General features: G+C 34.5%; 5 protein-coding genes across 6 annotated transcripts; 3 read left to right on the top strand and 2 right to left on the bottom strand.

Annotated features, from left to right (window-relative positions):
• Positions 1 to 8,093: 8,093 nt before the first annotated feature.
• LOC120086280 (uncharacterized N-acetyltransferase p20) lies at positions 8,094 to 8,919 on the top strand. The gene has a single exon (XM_039042842.1). It carries the CDS (start codon positions 8,254 to 8,256, stop codon positions 8,761 to 8,763), a length of 510 nt encoding a protein of 169 aa, XP_038898770.1. The 5' UTR covers positions 8,094 to 8,253; the 3' UTR covers positions 8,764 to 8,919.
• A 1,992-nt stretch (positions 8,920 to 10,911) lies between these two features.
• On the top strand, positions 10,912 to 14,385 carry LOC120088842 (protein CDC73 homolog). Of its 2 annotated transcripts, XM_039046295.1 has the most exons (4): positions 10,912 to 12,105; positions 12,335 to 12,417; positions 12,620 to 12,725; positions 13,558 to 14,385. In XM_039046295.1, exons 1-3 carry the CDS (start codon positions 11,058 to 11,060, stop codon positions 12,710 to 12,712), a joined length of 1,224 nt encoding a protein of 407 aa, XP_038902223.1. In that variant the 5' UTR covers positions 10,912 to 11,057; the 3' UTR covers positions 12,713 to 12,725; positions 13,558 to 14,385. The 2 variants fall into 2 exon arrangements, with proteins under 2 accessions (XP_038902223.1, XP_038902216.1); XM_039046288.1 differs by lacking the exon at positions 13,558 to 14,385 and having other exon boundaries at positions 10,915 to 12,105; positions 12,620 to 13,040.
• LOC120088857 (non-specific lipid transfer protein GPI-anchored 19) lies at positions 14,204 to 15,393 on the bottom strand. Its single transcript, XM_039046305.1, has 3 exons — positions 14,835 to 15,393; positions 14,626 to 14,685; positions 14,204 to 14,542 (listed from the first exon to the last, which is right to left on the bottom strand). Exons 1-3 carry the CDS (start codon positions 15,151 to 15,153, stop codon positions 14,412 to 14,414), a joined length of 510 nt encoding a protein of 169 aa, XP_038902233.1. The 5' UTR covers positions 15,154 to 15,393; the 3' UTR covers positions 14,204 to 14,411.
• Positions 15,394 to 16,454: 1,061 nt separating this feature from the next.
• LOC120068079 (non-specific lipid transfer protein GPI-anchored 19-like) lies at positions 16,455 to 17,893 on the top strand. Its single transcript, XM_039019768.1, has 4 exons — positions 16,455 to 17,125; positions 17,220 to 17,246; positions 17,359 to 17,412; positions 17,490 to 17,893. Exons 1-4 carry the CDS (start codon positions 16,663 to 16,665, stop codon positions 17,714 to 17,716), a joined length of 771 nt encoding a protein of 256 aa, XP_038875696.1. The 5' UTR covers positions 16,455 to 16,662; the 3' UTR covers positions 17,717 to 17,893.
• Positions 17,894 to 18,469: 576 nt separating this feature from the next.
• Positions 18,470 to 20,796, bottom strand: LOC120068083 (proteasome subunit beta type-2-A-like). The gene is made up of 3 exons (XM_039019782.1): positions 20,497 to 20,796; positions 20,281 to 20,404; positions 18,470 to 19,067 (listed from the first exon to the last, which is right to left on the bottom strand). Exons 1-3 carry the CDS (start codon positions 20,652 to 20,654, stop codon positions 18,732 to 18,734), a joined length of 618 nt encoding a protein of 205 aa, XP_038875710.1. The 5' UTR covers positions 20,655 to 20,796; the 3' UTR covers positions 18,470 to 18,731.
• Positions 20,797 to 21,259: the final 463 nt, after the last annotated feature.

The following is a 21,259-nucleotide window of genomic DNA, read 5'->3' as shown; positions in this document are numbered from 1 at the left end:
AATGCTCAAAATACCTTCAATCATAACTTAAACTTAATATACTTGTACTTAAATATAGATATGCAATCAACTGAAACAAACTAACTTACACAATCTAACTAAAACCCTCTCCCCACCCCCAAAATTATTCTCAATGGTGATAAACAAACTAACTTGCACAATCAATTGAAACAAACTAACTAAAACAAATTAACTAACACAATCAAACTAACTTACACCTGTCTCTTATACACATCTAGATGTGTATAAGAGACAGCCCCCTCCTCCCACCCCCTAACTTATTCTCAATTGTAATATGCAAACCATCTGAAACACCTATATGTTTATGTTGTTACCATAACTGCAGGATAACAACATACACAATCTTACAATTGAGTTTACTACGAAAGTCAAAGAGCTCATTCCTAGTTCTGTCTCTTATACACATCTAGATGTGTATAAGAGACAGCCCCCTCCTCCCACCCCCTAACTTATTCTCAATTGTAATATGCAAACCATCTGAAACACCTATATGTTTATGTTGTTACCATAACTGCAGGATAACAACATACACAATCTTACAATTGAGTTTACTACGAAAGTCAAAGAGCTCATTCCTAGTTCGATCTATCTTTCATGAGCTGTAAGAGGATAGCTTTCATATCCTCCATCTCGGCTTGTCTTTTGGCATCCTGTTCATCCAATCTAGCCAATCTAGCCTTAAGGAGTCTATCTCTTGTTGTTGCTCCTATATAATTCTTGATGAAGATGTACTGGACGATGATCCCCTAGATTTTTTCACTTTCTTACCCTTCGGTGTCCTATCCCGATGGTTCCTGTCACACCGTCGGCCAATGGTTCCGCAATTCCCATAAAAAAATTTAAATATTTATTTTAGAACTTAGAATCTCGACGGTTGCATTGTGTCATCGGGCTTTATAAAGAACAGCCGACGCTTTCGTGCTTACCGTCGGAGAGCTTAAAAATCACAATAGATTCTCCACACCACGCCCAACGGTCAAGTAGTAACCGTCGGGTTTGCTTAGAATGCCCAACGGTGATTTGCTTACCGTCGGGAGAGATCACAAAGCCCGACGGTCTTCTCGTGGACCGTCGGGCAAATTCAAAATCCCGACGGTTTTTTCGCGAAACGTCGGGAGTGAATTTTTATCCTGACACCTTGTCTGGACTGTCGGGATTGGTAGAAACCACCAATGGTTTTTTGGTGGTCGGGATTAATGTCGTCGGGAATTACATAAATTCTTGTAGTGATACTTTGGTTTTGTGTACGCCAAATGAAAGAGTGGTAGGATGTCCAGCCTTGAAATAGTATTCTTTCATTGTAGCAGATTCAAGTTGACGTAATACTGGAAAAAGTAAGACGAATCTAACGACTTAAATATTCATCAACGTTTTCAACATGGATTGTGGCTTTTCCAGGAGGATTTGACAGGAACCACATGTTCATGGCACCAAAATTAAGCTTATCTGTAACAAGATGGAATATATGTTTCGAAGGATCCTCAGCATTCACAATGGTTGAGTTGACAACGACTGAGGCAGCCTAGACAATATCTGAAAAGAGGGCATAATGATAAAGATTTGGATTTTCTAAATTTTCACTTCCAGGAAATTTTCTTTTCTCTAGAGGAAGAAGATGGTAGTCTATAGTTAGACGCAAGGATAAGCAGTGAATTCCATTAGGTATGGTCTTGGCAGCCAACTGACTGAGAAATGTGCTTTGCTTTTTCAAGTCAAAGTAAGTAAAGATTTCAAAAATTAAAACATGGCATTGGAATCTAATCGGTTAAAAAAATTTATATCTATTTGGTCATTTTTTTTCTTAAACTAACAAACTTTTGGGATAAAATATTGGCGAAAAAAAAAAGTCTTTTCCGATTGATTTTCATATTGAAATTTACGAATTAGTAAATAGATATATATACATATTTAGTTGGGACTTAATCTTCAAATAAAAAAAAGAGTTTAAATTTGAAGATTTTGGATTCAATTAAATAGAATGTTCTGGGGTGTTAGTCCGGCGAAAGAAAAATATTTTATTTGTTTTTAAAGTCAAAATTCGTTACTTAGTTGGAAATTGATGGTTCCATTTTGGACCAAATTGAAAGTATAGTCTAAAATTAACTTTTAAATATTAATTGGTTGAATGAATTTCAATTTCCATCAAATTTTGAAACTCAACGCAAAACCAAATTATGAACCAAATTCATGTTTTGATAAAACAAACTGAATTCATTGCTCAAAATATGAAATGTTTTCAAAATTCATCAATCACAAAATATCACGTGTCTTCCATCTGACCATTTGATCGCAATATTGGTCTTATCAACTTCAAAGGCTGGAGGACTGATTGGGTTTTGAATCATAAATTGAATCGGGTTGAGTCCAAAATCCGACTCAATTCAAGCAATTCAAGGCCACCGTAGAAAATTTGGGAAGAAAAGAGATTGGATCTAAGCCTCTATTTATAGAAGTCTTGTCCTTTCATTTGGGGAGGTTGGAAAATTTGCAAGAAAGTGTTAAAGCTCTAGATATCAAGAATGAGATTTTGAAGTTTTGATTAATCTCGAGATTGTTGCTTGTTGATGATTGAAGACTTGGAAGATTAAAACTTCATTGAATTCTATAAGATTGAAATTCAGAGCAACTCCATGAATATTGAAGATTTAGAAATTTTAAACTTTATCCCCTACTTGAGAGAAAGCATCAAAGGATCAAATATTAGAGATTGTATCCACTATACTATATCTGTCTCTTATACACATCTAGATGTGTATAAGAGACATGTATCCATCTAAACATTTAAAATAAATGGCTGACATGCCCAAATATCTTACTATTAACATTATATATGAATGAATTACGGAGTAATTCTTCAAGATTAAAACACAAAAATCCAATTCGAACTTTAAAATTGAAGAAATTATCCATTGCAAATTGAGTTTGATTAGCACAAAAATAAAATAAAATTCTCCATGGCAAATTAAGATCGAATGGCAGAAAAAAAAATTACAGTACAAATTTTAGGGATCTTGTTTTTTCTCTGCAATGTTTGAGATTGAGCTCTGCACACAACAAAAGTTGATGAAAAGGAAGGTGAGATCTGCTACAGCACAACAAAAGTTGGAGGATGGGATGGTTTCGTGAGAAAAACAAGAGGGGAAAAGAAACTAAAAAATAAGAGGGAAAAGAAACTCACTAAAAGAAGTTCGACCTTGGCGTGAAAGTGGAGCTAGAGAGAGATCGGAAGAAATGGATTTTAAAACCGATATGAGATTAAAATAAAGAAAAAAAATGAAACAAGAAGAGGTGAGATTTGATTTTTACATGAAATATGTGATTTTAAAAGTTTTTTTAATAAGATTTAAAAAAAAAAATTAGATTCCAAACATTGAGGGCCGCTTCAAATTTTTTAATATCAATATTTATGACATCAAGATTAAATATAATGTTGAAGCCATTTTATGTTAAAAGAAAGTCATCATCACGTGCAAATGAGTTTTTGGGTTCTTTTACCACAATTCTGAAGTTCTTTTTACTAAATTCACAAATGGAACATAAAAAGATGTTATGGAGTCCAATTTAATTTTTCTTTTCTAAAATAAACATCTATTAGATGGTATTACACTGTAATTGATGATGGTTTGAAGTTTGAAAATTATGTGATGTTCATTAGTTAATTACATTATAATTTTAATATGTTGTATTTTTTGAAAATTGAAAATTGTGTGATGTAGTTAATTATATTGTAATTTTAAAATGTTGTTGAAGAAAAATTAGTGAACAACAAAATAAAGAAGTAGATAGTGACTACTTGGATACTTGATAATTTTGTAAAATAAAGGATCGAAATTTCTATAAAAAAAATTATTCGTTAATTATTTCTCTTTTTCATCATCTTTTGATTTTGAATTCACAATCTCTAATTTGCCTCGTCAAACCCCCATTGCGTTATGTCCTGCCGATGAGCTTGTCTAGAAAGGCCTATTACTTCCTCTAAATCTCTCAATGGTCAAGTCGACGAGTTCAATATGTAATACGGTACCCATACAACTGAAGAATCACAACAACTCCAATCCTAATTTACAGAAGTCGATTAAGAAACGCAAATACTTCTCACTATGGAGATTTTCTGTTTAAAAAGAAAAAGAATTGGTAAAGAATAATTCGAAATCTGAAAATATATCACGACTGCACTACAAGAATCCAAGAAAATCGGCTCCTTCACAAAGAATTCAAGAAGCATTTAGGCAATAACTTGGGAAAGAAACCAGATTATGAGTATTATTGCATTAATGTTTCAGTAATTTGAGATATCTAAGAAGAAGAAAAAAATAAATGTATAAAAGAGGGGATAAAATGAAATAATATCAATGATATAAGATTTGAAATTAAAAAAATAAATAAATAAAGAAGAAAAATCAGAACAATATGGATAATATGAGATTTGGAGAAAAAAATACAAAAGAAAAAGAAAAGATAACACAAGTTTGAGATAAAAATTGAGATTTAAAAAAGAAAGAAAGATTTGATCCTGTCTCAAAATTAAACAAATAGGGGAGATTTTGTAAACTACAATATATGAAGACCAAAATATAATTGCCATTTAATACGATTTTGTAAGCTATAATAGAAGAAGACCAAAATATAATTATCATTTAATACAAGATATCGTTCAAGGTGGGAGACATTTTGCTATAATTCAAAACAATTTCATATTTTGCTATTTTTCCAAATGAGAGTGTAATTAGTGCTAGGTTTGAATCTCGAAAATAAACCCTAGTGAACATTGTCCCCAACCCCACAAATTGTACCTCCTTCACTATTTACAACCTCTCCCCTTTTTTCTCCCTCGTCTCTTCCATCTCTTTTCTTCTCCGATCGAAAGAAATGTTCATATCCAAGATGTTCTTCCTTCTCTCTTTACTTTTTCGTCCATTCCACTCCTATTATAACTTTTTTGTTCTATCTTCTATGTCGATTCCACTCCTCATATGTGATTTTCGCCTTTTTTAGGGTTGTTGGTGTTGTCTTCAGATATGGTTTCACGTTTCTTCATCTCCATTAATTCCATCGTTGTCGGAACCAGATATGGATCCTTAGCCCATAACTTTATTTCGTCTAACCCTTCAGATCTATAGATCTACGTTTATGGTGGTACTTTTCTTGCATGTTTTTCTCTGGACCCTTCATAGATTTATAAATATATAGATTTTGATCGCGTCTCTTCATCTCCGTCGATTGGGGTTTTGTCTGACTTCCTCCTTCTCATTGCCGTTCTAAACGTGTCTGCTCATTTTTTCCCTCGCCGCTCCAAACGAATACTATCCCTTTCTGGTCCAAGCCTTTGATTCTCTTTGCTGCATCATTCGATTTTCTTACTCTGTCGTTTCAGCCTAATTCAATTTTCTAACATGCACTCCAAATACAGACTAAAATACTCTGCACCCTAAATACAGACTAAAATATTTTGCATCCTAAACATAGACTATTATAAATCAGACTATAATAGTCTTGCACCCCAAACACAAAGTATAATAACACATCGTTTATTATAACTCAACTAGAAAACGTTCTCTCTCGTGCAACTCATGCAATTAGTCTTTTCATTTTTCTTTTATTTTTTAAATAAATTTTTTATCACAATCTTTTCAATTTAGTAATAGATTAGATTTAGTATTTTATGTTTTCAAAATCTTGTGAATAGATTATATTCACATGTTTTATTTTAATATTTCGTGTTTTTATTTGAATTTCGTGTATAATTGACAAATACTAACACATGAAAAATCATGTTATAATATAAGATTTAGAACTTAGATTAGATTTACCATTTAAAATTATTTTTTTTATTTTTAAGTATGAATTATAGAATATCTAATTTCAAAAATAGTTTTAATTTCATATAAAAAATATGATATGATGTTGAGTTGTATGTTCTAAAACTCATAGTTTGTAAAGTTAAACCTATTCTATTATCAAAGATGTTATTCGACATTACTTCAATAAAGTTGTTATTGAAATCTATAATTTGTACTTATAAAGTCTAAATCTAATAAACTAAGATCCATGACTATTATATGAATACTTGAACTTTATGTCAAGACATAAAAGTGTATCAGATTCGAGTAAATAGTTAAATTGATCTATAGTATAAAAACAAGGTTAGGTGCCATATTTTGGTAACACTATTGGATGCGACTCACTTTATAGTTGTTACAATTTGTGGTAAAGTGCTACAAACGAAGTGATCCTGATTCAAACTAAGAAATAAGTCACTCCTACTTTATAACGTTGTTTACTGTTTAAGACTGACTATTTCGCCTAGATTAGGTAACTCAGTCTTAATCCTAAGCTAACTATGAACTCCTGTTTATTCAAGATTATCCTTAGATTTGCATAGATGAGAGTTGGCTTAACAGCGCTAGCTTAATAAGCTTCCCATTTCAGGAATAAAACCGGGTAGATAGTTGGGGGACATAGGGTGCAATAAGAAATTCATGCCTATCCGATTTAGAGATAGGAGAAAGTTGTTCTCTCTGAATCCAAGTTTTGAACAAAGGGCCTTACCCTCTCATTGGCCCGAGAGGGATCCGGTTTAGTGATTAGATCACAAACCAATTGATCGATCAGTGGAACTTAAGGAACAAGATGTAATATCAGAGGTAAAACAACATATTGACCCAGCCGTTATTACGAATAACCTGTGAAGGGTCAACTTACTGTAAATCAATTGGATACAAATATATCTACAGTGAGGTGAGTGCAACTATTGAGCTATAGTGGTGCGACTTGATAGTTAACGAATACTGCGAGTTAATCTTAAATCGTTGAAGTTCATGATTTGTAGGTCCATAAGGTACATCTACTAGCTTGTAAAACATGAACACCTTGAATTAATAAATTAAGTGAATTTGGAATGATATCAGTTTGAAATGTTCAATTAAAATTAAAGTTTGAATTTGAATAGTTCAAATTCAAATTAGGGTTTGTACACTTATATTCAATATAATTAATCAACGTTTAATTTATCAAAATTAAACGAAATTGAAGAGTTTATAATATTTAAATATTGATTTCAATATTAATTACATGAATAGGATTCATGTTTTGAATTAGGTGTGTGATTAATTTAATATTTGATATAATTATTTAATTAGTTAAATTTGTTTAATTAATTAAAATCCAAAATTGATTTTCATTTTGATTTCAAATTGAGAATTTGAAATGATTATTTAATTTTAGTTAATTGATAATTAGTTAAAATTAATTAAAGAATAAAATGAAAATTATTTGAAAGTGGGAATTTCCCACTTCTTGGTTGAAGTATAGGTGCTCCTACCTATTATCTGGATATACCAAGAAAGATGTACGGTTTAATGAGGCTACTACGAAATATTTACTCATGGATGAGGCAAGTTCTTCTATTCTGGTTTATGGTTTCTCTTGGCTATATGGTTCAAGTGTCAAGGTTGCTGAACTTGAGTACCTGCATGTGGGTAATGAATAAATACTCTCAGATTTTGAAGGAGAGCAAAAATGACAAAAATAAGTTTTGGATTGTTGTTCATTTTCACTCCAATCTCTCAAATTCAAGGCTAAAAATAGTAGAGGTGATTCATTGTTGAATTGGAGCTGAATCACACTAAGAACTGCTAGGAATTGGGAGAATTCATTAAATGTATATTGTTAAGAAACCATCTTCTTAAATTTCTGTTTAAGCATACTTTTAGAACTCAAATTAAATGTAATTAGAGTGTTTATTGATTCTGTTTGCTTCCGTTGCATAGTAGTTGATCCTGCACAGGAATTATGAAAAATTGAAAATCCAAAAATTAAAAAATAGTTATTGAAGTTAAAACATTTAATCGATGACTGATACTCGATGGTAGGTAAGAAGTCCCTTGAATTTAATAAAGTGAGAATGATAGGAAAGTAATTAATGACGTTAAGTTTTATTCAGTTACATCACTTCCATCGTCAAGGGGTAAAAGAACAAGATTTTTCAGAAGTGTTTAATTGTCCAAAAATTAAGTTGAAGGTGGGTAAAAAATGTCAATTTCCCAAAATCATGCACATAGCAGAGATCAATTCACGGATTGCAGCCATGGGAGACTTGGAGGCCACACCAAGCAAATCAATTTTGACTCCTCCAAAATGATAATTCCTCGCACCTTCTTCTTCCATTTCTCCTCTCTATAAAATCCCCCACTGAAATTTCCACCAACATAACAGCCAAAACACATCACGGCCATGGAACTCACTCTCCGCCCACTAGATCTCACCGACGTCGACGATTTCATGGGCTGGGCAGCGGACGAGAAAGCCGCTCGATTCTGCTCCTGGGAGCCCTACCAGGACAAATCGGAAGCCATTAAGTTCATCAACGACCAAGTCCTGTCGCACCCCTGGTACCGGGCCATCTGCGTCGACGGTAGGCCGGTCGGCGCGATTTCGGTGATGGCGAATACGGCGGTGAGGGATCGGTGCAGGGGAGAGCTAGGGTACGTTTTGGGGTCCAAGTTTTGGGGGAAAGGGATCGGGACGGCGGCTGTGAAATTGGTGGCGGAGAGGATTTTTGTGGAGTGGCCGGAATTGGAGAGGCTGGAGGCGCTGGTTGATGTGGAGAATTTGGCGTCTCAGAGAGTGCTGGAGAAGGCGGGATTTCAGAGAGAAGGCGTTCTAAGGAAATATGGAGTGACGAAAGGGAAAACTAGGGATTTTGTTATGTTTAGTTTTCTTTCTACTGATCTTCAATCGTAAAATTTATGAATTGCAGATGAATTTAGATTTCAAATTCGGTTGGTTTTGTAGATTTTGTATCTTTGGTTCTTTGTGCAGCCTTTGCAAGAGCTGCCATTGGTGTGTAATGTGTATTTCTCCTCTAAATTTAAACTGGATTGTGATTTTTTTTAAAAATATTATAGAAAACAGTATTTTTAATAATTTTACTAATATTCTAAGTAAACAAATACCTTAATGGTTAGTTTTTGAAAGAAACCCCGAGTACTTTTAAAAATATTTTTCAACCCTTGCAATTTATTATCTAGAGGTATTGAATTGTAATAAAGATGAAAGAAAACTCACATCGAAGTAAAACACACTCTACAAGACGAGACAAAAAGGACAACAAAACATAATAAGGAAAAATCAAACAACACAATTTAAGAAAATAAGTCCCAATAAAAAAAGTTGTGAATTATTTCAATAGAAGGCACTCAAAAGAACAAAAGAAAAGAGTTGACCACACAACCTCACTAATCAAGTGGAATAGTGAGGAATAGGGAGTTATGAAGTTCAGGAGTTGTGAACTCCAAAGACCTATATGAGTTAATAAGATATAAAATTGATGTCTTTTAGTAGTGAGACTCATAAACTTCTTGGATTAAAGAGTCGAGTTCACAAATCCCTACTTACTTGCTCCTACTTCCCAACTCTTCGGGCTAAACACACCCTCGAGTTTTATTAATATCTTTAACTTAAAAAAAATATAAAAATCAGTAAAAAAAAATTTAATTTAGGTTAAAAATCATTTTGGTCTATAAATTTTTAAGTAAGTAACATTTTAGTTTTATTCATACTTTTAAAATTATAATAATTTAGTCCATAAACTTCAATAAGTAACAATTTAGTACCTATATTTTGAAAACTGTAACAATTTTGCCTCAATTATGAAAAACCTCTCTAAAATTAAATGTTAAATTTTATTACGTAACAACTAGTCTTTACCATTTATTAAAAAAAACCCTTTCAATTAATTTAACAATTTACATGGACAAGAAATTTCATTAAATCTTAAGAATATTATTCATAATAAGGACTAATTCATTACTACATGGATCAAATTGTTAATTATTAAAGTTCAAGGACTAAATCGTTACTAATTTGAAAATATATGCACTAAATCATTACTAATAAAAGTTTAGGCACTAGATTATTACTCTAATGAAAGTTGAAGGACAAAAAGTGAATTTTAACCTTTAGTTTAATTATTTCAAAAAATTGAATAAGTCTATGTTGAAAATGAGCTTAGTTTGGTAATTGGTATTAGAGGTGATAGTCGGTTCGGTTTTGTCGGTTTTGAGGCCAACCAAGAACCAAACCAAACCAATCGATTTTACAAAAAAAGAGATCGAAACCAATGTCCAACAAAGAACAAAACCATCATATCAATTTTAATTGATACAGTTTATTATCGATTTGGTTCTCGATTTTTGACATTTTCCTTTTTTCCCCCATTTTTATCTGTATTACCACTTTGTTTTGAATTGGTCATTTTTGCCAAATTAAAATTAAAATTAGGTCTATTTCTTTTTTCATAAATTGAAATTTGACAATTTTTTCTTGACACTTTTCTATATAAAAAACATTCAGGCTCCATAATAATTAATCTTTTTTTAACAACAAATATACATATACCATAATAATAAAAGTACTAAAATATGGTTTATTTTCAAGGGTATATATATACACCATTGGATTGGTTTGGTTCTGATTAGTTTTTTTTTAATAAAAATTCGATCTGAACCAATACTTTTTTATTTTCTCCAAATACAAACCAAGATGTCCAATTTTACGGTAAAAAATCAAACCAAACCATTGAATTGGTTTGGATTGGTTTAGTTTTTTGATTTTTTGGTTTTTTGTTGTACTAGCTCCTTTGAGATTGGAGGTTCGACAATCTATTATTGTACAAAAAAAAATTAATTAAAATATTAATAGAAAATGATAAAATGAACAATAAAAGTTTATACTAAATAGTTAAATGTAATATAAAATATCAATTGTAAACGTATTAATATATGTATTAATTCTAAATAATATAATGACATTTAATTCCAGAAAATAGTTTCTCACGTGTCCTTTCGGTTTTTACTGGGCCGAGACCAAAGGCCCAATAGCAATTATCTCTACTCTTTATCACGATGCAATTTCTCCGTTGAAACCCTATTAAAAATCCAAATTTACGAAACTAGCCTTGAAGTTGAACAAGAACAACAACTCCTTTTCTTCCCCAATTCACTCTGACCAAAAAACTAAATACTACTCCACTGGAAATGGATCCTCTCTCAGCTCTCAGAGACTTCACCATTCGAGGCGAGCTCGACAAAATCGTCCGAGTCAACGACGAGTTCCGTTTTGCCTCCGATTATTCCTTCCCCTGCTCCGTCGAAACCGCTTACCGCTCCAAACAAGGCAATCTCTACACACTCGAAACCCTCGTCTATTACATAAAAAATCACCATGTCAAGCACACTGAGTACCTTCAGAATGCTCGCACTCAGGGAATTACTTCGGTCACTTTCCCTGACCGGAAGCCTCTGCTTGATTATCTTACCGGCAAGGTCTCCTCCTCCGACGCCATCGAGTTTCTTGTCCCTCAAAACCCCAAGTTCCCCGAATTGCCTTCTGTGGATGAGTATCGCCCTGAAGATCCGGTGATTGTTGGAGCAGCCATGGATGCGGTTGATGAGGACGACGGTTTTAAGGATTCTACTAACGTTGATTATATGACAATGATTAGGGCTATTGAGAGACCGTTGAAGGACAGAGAATCGTTGTTGGAATGTAAGAATAAGAATTTCTATAACGTGCTTGTGACGTCGACGAAGCGTGAGGAGGAGAGGCAGCGTCTTGAATCGCAACAGAGGAAGGACGGTTTGGTTGCTAAGAGTAGGTTAATGGGTTCTGATGACAGGGGTTTGGTGGGATATGGTGATGATTTGGGTTATGATGCGAATCCGAAACCGAAAATGCATTTGAAGGGAGGAAAGATTGGAGAAGGTGTGCCTATAATTCTGGTTCCGAGTGCTTTTCAGACTCTGATCACAATATATAATGTGAAAGAGTTTTTGGAAGATGGTATTTTTATACCCACGGACGTGAAGGTTAAGCAGATGAAAGGGGCGAGGCCTGATTGTGTTACCGTGCAGAAGAAGTTCAGTAGGGATAGAGATAGAGTGGTGACCGCGTATGAGGTTAGGGACAAGCCCTCGGCTCTGAAATCAGAGGACTGGGACCGTGTTGTAGCTGTTTTCGTGCTGGGAAAGGAATGGCAGTTTAAAGATTGGCCTTTCAAGGATCATGTTGAGATTTTCAATAAAAGTAAGTGAACTATTGTTCTCAATTGGGTTGATTTTGTTCCTTGATATTCTAATTTTGATTGGATAATAAGTTAGTGTGTGATGTTACTAGAGAACTGTTTTTGCTCATCTAGTCGTACAGAATTTGCTTCTAAGAAAAGGATTTTGCCCATCAGAACTATTCTTAGTATGTCGTGTTAAATACGGTTTGGATCTGAAAAGGATTAATATGGGTATTGAATATCTTGCAGTTATTGGATTTTATATGCGTTTTGAAGACGACAGTTTGGAATCAGCTAAGAATGTGAAGCAGTGGAATGTTAAAATTATTTCGGTAATCTTCTATTTCCCTATTCCCTTCTTCTCTAACCTGTTGCATTGTCCTAAATCTTGATCTGGCTGTTCTTTTAATTTTGAATATTGAAATCCCCCTTACCTCGCTGTGCCTATTTCTGTTTGCTTAGCCACCCCTTGTTAAATCTTCCCTATTGTTCGTTTGCGTTGTTGTATAGTTATTCAAAAGTTTCCCTTTGCAGATTAGCAAGAACAAGCGGCACCAAGACAGAGCTGCAGCATTGGAGGTGTGGGATAGGCTAGAAGAATTTGTAAGGTCACGGTCTCATTCTTGATGTGAATTCCATGGTGCGCCATTTTTTCCCATTTTCCCTGTTACTTATTGGGGAAGGCCTTTGCTTGATGTCCTGATACTCTTACTGAGTCTCGCTCCAGTTGTAAAATAACACTTCTAGGAATTTTTAATGAGAATTACTGAATTAGTTTATGATCACACAAGTTGAATTCTTATCTGTTTCTGGACCTTTTTGGTTCTGTATACTGCTGTAACTCTTTTTTATTGGAAAATACACTAACATACATTTCCTATCAGAAATTAAGTATATAGTATTACTAAATAAACAGTATTAGCACTATGACAATTGACCTATCCATTAACTATCATTCTAAAGAATTCACTTTTTTCTTTTTTCTTTTTTTGGTTGAAGTAAGGTAGCCACTTCTTTTGTGTGGCATTCATTTTAAAGATTGATGATGGCAATAAAAAAAAAAAAAAAAAACTCCGTATGGTGGTAAAACTCATGTATTTTCCTTCTTCTTCTTCTTCTTCTTTTTCCCATCTTCCTGTTTTGTTCTTTTTTTTTTTAGCTAATGTTAATTCCAATATTGTTCTTTATTCTGCTCATTGAAAATTTATTATTTAATGAACATTTGGTTCACGATTTTAATAAATGTTGGGTTGGGTAGAACTTGAGGTCATGTTGTTTGTGTAAGTTTGAGGATTGTGATTTGCATAAGTATGAGTGGCCTAAGAGGTGACCAATTAGATTCTATGGAAGAATGAGTTAGAAACTTAGGGAAGTCTGAGTTTATAAATCACATGTTGGTGGTGGGACTGTATTTGTAGAAGTAAATGTATATCTTGAGAATTGAGTTTTACAACTCAGAAGTTTATATGTAGGCCGAAGCTTCTGCAATTTGGAAATTCATAGGTGTAAACCCAAATATCATCCGGCTTGACTTCACAACATTAAACTATACAAACGACTGTTTTCAAGGCGCACTTCTTGACCGCGGTGACTGTTGATCCCTTCAGGGCCATTAAGAGATAGTAGCTTCGCTAAGGTTTTTCCTTTCCCCTCCATTTTCATTTTTTCCTCTACGGTGACACAAGCAATGACTGCAGGAAGGTATGCGTATTAGGCTGACCATTTCCATCTTACTTCTTGGGTCTTTGCTTCTGCTTCAACCATCGATTTCATCCTAGCAATTTGTTTCTTCTTCCTTTTCCGGCTTCAGCCTTATATTTTAACCCAACTGCCATGGGATTGACGGCGAGGGTCACGAAGGCATGATGAGTTGGCTCCATCAAGTATCAATTGATTGGAAGTAGTTGTGTTACATGAGCTGGCTTATTATATCAATGATTATTGGAAAATGAAGATAATTTGTAACTGCATTCAATTTCATTTGTAGATCTCTTTTCTTTTCTTAATGTTTTATATACCTTGTGTTTGTAATCAATGGTGGAAGTGAGTTTATTCATATTTTAGACATTCATTTTATTTATTCATATTACTTAAGGAGCGGCCAGTATAGCATTCACAAGCACACAATCATGTATTTTATTCAAAAGAATCTTTGATGCAATACAAAGTTCTTGGAAACAAATGCCAGATGAGAAGATTATGAAGATAAAAAAAAAAACAACCTAAACAAAAGGGATGCTTAAAATAATGCACTCTAAAAAATATCTAAATGCAATAAATGACCAACAATAAACCAGACTTGTAGAAAATAGGCTACTGCAGAGGATCAGTACAACTTGAAAGCTGAAGCATATGTAGAAGCCAACAAGATGGAGAATAGTAGAGGTTTTGATAACTGGATGGAGCTTCCATCTGATGCGTCATTGTCTGTTGATGGAACAGTCTTAGATCCAGTTCCTGTACAAGCAGTTAAGTACGTTAATTGGCCGTGTGAACGAACTGACAGACCATGCAGTTAAAAGCATTTCTTATGTTTATACCTGAAGGAACATTGTTTGACGAGTCTGGTGCTCCTGCTGGAGAGCTGGTGGGAGAATCAACTGACAATTTTCAGGTATTACAAGTTAGCAATTTAGATAGAGATTGATATTACTTCATATCCTCATTATCTATTAATAAATAACATGATGCTCATCATTTCTGTGCAGTGGTGTCCAGGAATTTTGCATGTGTATGCGTAGTTGCTTACCATTGCAGCTGCTGATAGAAGGAGTCTGAACATTGCAAGCTCGGGGCAGAGCCAGGGCCTGTGTTTGGTTGATATTTACCCCAAGCGACGAGCCACCACCATTCAGGACCTGGCACAAGCACTGTGGTTGTGAGCGGACAACACTAGCAAGCTGTGTGCAGCATGTTTGCGATGGGGTAGAGGAATTCCCAGTAATGTAATTCAGGCATGGCGACAAGCTGATCAGCACATTTGTGCAGTCCGACTGTGCAGCTACTCCTGCCCAGTGCACGGCGACAAAAACCACAACTAGACCCATCACCATCCTTGTGTGTTCCATTCTGCTATGGAGGACTATTACAAAAACAACTTCTTGGAATGGTAAGAGAGTTTACTTGATGAGAACTCAGAAGGTAAGAGAGTTTGATTTGTGAAGTTTTGGAGCAGAACTGTGTGGTTTTTGTAGGGAATGGAAGGAAGAAAGGGACAAATTGGAAATAAGTTTGATTTGGTGAACTACTCTTCCTACTTTCTTAACAGTTTTCTTTGTTGGAGCTATGGGGGTTAAGCTGTTCAAACATTGGAGGTCGGTTATAATGGCCACCAACTTCTTCATTAGGAAAGAACTCAGAAACTTGGGAGGCGTTAAGACTGTAGACTTAGGTGACTATACTTTAATGGCGTGAAGGAAGCGTAATCCTACTTTTATCTTTCAACTGTTTTTGGCTTCGACTTTTAATAACTTTCTGCGTTTGGTCAATGGTCATCCCAACCCTTGGAGAAATTTTTGCTGTGTTTAGACAAATAATTGGTATTAATTTCAAAAAGTATGATGCGAATGTGAAAGTAAAAAGAATAGACGCCTTGTCCACGTTATGTCCTTCCGGTTTCGATTTCAGCCCCCTCAACTTCAATTTGCAATAATTTACCATGAAAAATATCCTTAAGATTTAATGAAATTTGTTTACCTTCGTAGATCGATAAATTGATTAGGAACAAAATGTCTTTATAAAGTAGAAAGAGTAACTTAGTATATACTGAAAATTAAATCTTTATAATTACAATCCTTGATAATAAAAGGTTAACTTTATGAAAGTTAAGCGACCAAAGACATTTTAAGCCTACATCAAAGTCATACTTTTTATTAAACAAACTATTGTCAAGATATTTCAAACTTCTTAACATAAAGTTCTTTTAGATTTGGTGATGTACAAGTGTGCATCGTTTTGATGTTTATTATTATTGTTTGTTATTATTATTATTATTATTATTGTTATTATTATAGAGTTGTTGCTTTATCAAAATTGAACCGACCAAAATTAATAAATCTATCTTAACCTAATCAAATTAGTTTTCTATATTGAATATTTTAGTAAATTGAACAAAGTAACCTAACAACCGACTTGATCAGAGACTTCTCACATCAGGTAGAATGAGTTGGAAATTTGAGGTGAAAAGAGTTGCATCCTTTCAGATGGGTTTGTTTGGGAGGTGAGCTAATTAACATAGTCCTAAATGGCCCAAGGGTAGTTCAGAAATGAATTGAAAATTTTTCATGCTCTCTATATTAAAAACGAAACTTATTCTTGTAGTATCAAAACACCATTGTAATCAGGATATTTATGCTAACAATTAGAGAAATAATTAGGAGTTTAGTTCAACAATAATTAACATATACCCTTTCCCTTCAAATTGGAAGTTCAAATCTCTATACCTCACTCTAAGTTTCAGTTGAATTTGAACTCTGAAGTTACAGCCATAATTAATTTGAGCTCTACTGAAGCCTAACTTTCAGCATTTTATCATCTGGAAATGGTTGCTGAAGTAGTTGAACTTCAAAACCAAACTCATGGCTCACTTTAACGGTTTAAACCTCTTCTATAAATTCCTTCATCTTTTCCTCTTCACTGCAACAAACTTCCAAATCCAAAACAACCAAACATTATCATACACTCCCACTAGAACCATCCCAATGGCGCCATTTGTTCCCCTAGCCCGAACAATCCCGCTGCTCGCTCTAGCTTTTGCAGTAGTAATTCTTCCAGTTTCGGGTCAGATCAATACACCCTGCAGGCCTTCCATGATCGCCCGCTTCACTCCTTGTATGAACTTGCTCACAAACAGCACATCAAATGGCACTTCACCAACTGCAGACTGTTGTGATTATCTAAGGTCGCTCACTGGCTCAGGAATGGACTGTCTCTGTCTCATTGTCACTGCGAGCATTCCCTTCCAACTACCCATCAACCGATCCTTGGCGATTTCTCTTCCTCGAGCCTGTAACATGCCCGGCGTTCCCGTCCAATGCAGAGGTACAACTCCAAACTTTCTTGAAAGTTGTTCATTTTGATCTATTTCTTGACTAGCAAGTCGATAACTTGATGTTTGTTTTGGTTCCTTTTGCAGCCTCTGTTGCTCCCATTCCAGCTCCAGGTAAATGCTTTTCTTCAAAGAGTGACAAGACTGATGTTTTTATGGAGTGAAGGATAATGACAGTTTTTCTTCTTTTTTTTTCCTTGTTTTTTTTTTGGGTATGTTTTGATAGGTCCTATCCCACTTGGTCCAGCTCTTTCTCCTGAAGCTTCACCAACTCCACAAGGTACTGTGGTATATTTTATTCTTGGTTTTGAGTTTGAAAATTGTGTTGATGTTCAAATGCTATGCTTTCTCGATTAGGTTCTGGCATCCCTCAACCCGTCACACCTACACAGTCACCGGAAGCAGACACTACAGGGTTTCTAACTCCACCTTCAACTGGGGGAGGAGCTGAAAATCCAACCTCAACCACCGATGCCGGCAATGGGATTTTGCCTGACTTGACTCCATCGTCCGGGACCATACCGTCTTACAACTTCTATCTTCTAGTGTTGGCATTGAGCTGTGTGATTTTGAAGCTATACTAGATTGCTTGTCCAGTATCTGTCAATTTATTGGGTCTGCCCCCGCAAAAAAAAAAAAACGATTTATTTGTAAATTATGGGAGTTATTCTTTTGAGTGGAATAGTTTGATGAGATTTTTGGACTTTGAGTTGGTTGAGAAGAGTGATTGTTTGTATAATAATATATATATTAAAAGCAGAGATACACACAGAGTTGTTCGTTATTTTTTCCTTTTTGTTTTTTGTTTTTTTTAATATGATAATAATTTAGAGTCCTCGTTTTTCATTTCATTTTTTCCCCATAAATTAAAATAATTTTAGAGTCTATTTGATAAAAAGTTAAACCTCAAGGGCTAGCTAGCTTAACAAGTCGTTATGAAGAAAAAGTCAGATTAGATACTTTATTTACCACCTCCCAAATGTGCCATTTGATTTCTATTACGATTACCCATCACATCAAGACATCTTAGTAAACTTTGATTAAAAGATAGGAAGCAGAATTAGAGACCAAATTAACATAATAGTTAAAAGCATAAGAGTAAAAATTATAGATACCAATATATTAGGAGTGGAAACTACAAACTAGGATGCTAATTTGACCTTCTATTGAAAGATAAAGATAGACAAAACAGAGTACTCTATTTAGACTTGCCCTATACGAGTTCAAGCAATGAGAAAAGCAGATTCTTTCGACAATGAAGCTGGTTTGTTATGATCTGCATTTCTCAAATGTCGCACTTTTCAGATTCAAAATAACAAAGAAAAACTACCAACAAATTCTTGCAAGGCCAACTTAATTATGAATCTATTCATAAGTAGCACCTTTGAACTTAAGCACAGCAGATGATATATCAATCTATAGTTCAGATTGTGTTCGTTTGCTCATGTATTCAGGAATAAGAGACATTAACCACAACATCCCCCTATCAAAACGTCTGAAACTAGGGCACCTACAAGGGTAAAATACACCCCTGCTCATCGCCCATACAAAGATAAGAAGACAAAGAAAAGCAAACCTCTGCCATATAACATTTAAATCTTAAGCTGAAGGAACACTAACTCCATCCTTGATGGATTCACGCCAAGCAACCTCCCTAGCTCCATTTTTGTCTACAATTTTGATAACGAAGTTCGGAGGGGCCACAACAAGCCTGGACCTGATCTCTAGTATGCATTTATCAACCAAATCAATGGCTTCTTCTTCTGTCATGCCACTGTGGTAGTGTCTGTCCATCATGGCGAGTGAAAAGTAAGATCCATAACCAAAAGCTCCCTTGTCAACCTTGTGAAGGGTGGCAATATAGTCAATGTAATAGAGGGATGGGCCAGTCTCCTTGTCATATCCCGCCAGAAGAATGTTCACGGAATATGGATTCTGAAATCAAAAGCTCAATTGAAATCAGGTTGTCCTTCCAAATTACAGCCTACCCAATAATTCCATTTCCCATGACAGCAAAGTGCAACGATGCAAGGAATCTCGAGACTTATTAACCCACAGTTACGGCTCATTCACAGATACAGCTAGATGCAGGATTATAAGTGGAACAGTGGATTACTTATTATCATGCTCTAAGAAACAAAAACCAAATTTGTGAAACTCCTCTTTTATGTGCTCATTATTTGAACAGGTTCTACATCTAGCCTATCAAGACTTGTGCTCGAGTGGCTAGAAACTTAGTTGTGGTGAAACATGATAATTGGTACTTTGACTAGCACACAACTCAGAAGAGACACTGGAAAAAGAGAGTTTGATTTCTCATAAAAAAAGAAAAGAAAGGAAAAACTAGAAAAAGTGACCACCCTTATGCACGCTAAGGAAGCAAGGTCAAAGAAGAGTTCCATAGAACTAAAAATAGAATGTACGTTTGTAAACAAGAACCAGTTTTCATGAAAGTAATATTAGTATTCTATGCAGTTGTTACCACATCATATGCTTTACTATTTTAGAACCAATCTAATCTCACCCATCAACACATCAAATTACATTTGAACACATATCTAGCATAAGTTAGTGAAATTAAATGAAGTTACAAAGCATAGAATCCATAGGAAATCCCTAGAGGCCAGAGCAAGTGGTGGTCTATAATACACAAGTTCATTGTTAACTTTCTGATTTAACAAATGCCTTCCCATAATGATAAGAAATGAACCACTCGAATGACACCAGCAAGACTGAAACATGATATAAGAGAACTACACAAACTTTGGCCTGCCTACACTCACACAGCTGGATACAAGAACAAAAGCACAAGTCACAAAGTGTTTTAAGATACAAAATTGGAGATGGCTATCAGTCTAATTTTCTGTCATTGTAATGCATTGTTAAAGATGACAGAAATCAAGGGTTTTCCTGAACAAATCAATACAATATTCTCTCGCTCTGTATATACATTTAAACAGTTTTAAGCTCCACGAAGTAGTAAAGTTAGATTGAAGACAAAACTATTCCTATTCTACCATCACAAACAAATGATTAGAAACACTTAAAACCACTCCGATGTAAAGTTAAAGCCCAGGATCCACAATTCCCAAAAAACGAAGGCTGAAATTATAATCAAATAAAAGTTATTATAACAAGAAATGATAACCTTTCGCAAGGCGGTAGCGAGTTCACCACGAGTGAAGTTAGCAGCAGCAGCAGTGGTCAAAGGAATACCATTGCGAAACTGATACAAAGCCACATTCTTCTGTATATACTCCGTGAACTGAACCCTATTCAATCACAGGAAGAAAGAACGTAATTGACAAAAAGCAAACGACAAGAGAAAAAAACAACAAGATTTGTATGAATAGAAATCTTCAACCTGTCGCCAGGTTCGCCGCTAGCTGCGACGAGCTTGTGGGAATCGAGGACCATGATCTTGTCCTCGTTGGATTTATGAACCAAAATACTGTGCACCGCCGATGTATCGGCGGCCACTATGACGAATCCGTTGCCAACAAGTCCAAATACGCTCTCCATCTCTTCTTCTTCCTTCTTCTTCTTGAAGTCGATCTGGGTTTTGAAAGGTTCTGTGAAATTTGGGAGTCCTCCCTTCAACAATTATGCTTTACAGAAACGACTTGAAGAACAAGTTCTCTCTATCGGGCACTTTTTTTTTTTTTTAAAAAAAAACATTTTTATTTTGCAAAATTTAGATTTAAATAATTTATTTTCCCAAATTCCCTTCCCTTATGTTCATTTTACATTTATTTTGGACTAAATATATGTTTTAGATTTGAGGGCAACTTGGAAAAACTATACATAGACAAGTGTTAAAATTACACCCACGAATAATACCTTATAATTACACACACAAACTTTTAATTATAAAAATTAAACCCCCGAACTTATACAACTGTCAAAATTATACTATAATGGTAAAAAGTTGAACATTAAAATGATGAAAATTGAACTCTCAAATTTATATTATTGTTATAATGTCTAGGATTATGTAGTTTTGAGAGTCTAATTTTAGCATTGATATAAGTTTGATGGCTCGACTTTTACAATTTAAAATTTAAGGATATAATTGTAACCATCACATAGGATGATTTTTAAAATTTGTCCTTAATTTAATTATGGAT

Source organism: Benincasa hispida, chromosome 1 (genome assembly GCF_009727055.1).
Source record: "Benincasa hispida cultivar B227 chromosome 1, ASM972705v1, whole genome shotgun sequence".
NCBI lineage: Eukaryota > Viridiplantae > Streptophyta > Magnoliopsida > Cucurbitales > Cucurbitaceae > Benincasa > Benincasa hispida.
Note: the sequence above shows the minus strand (reverse complement) of the source record. Positions and strands in the feature narration are given on the sequence as shown.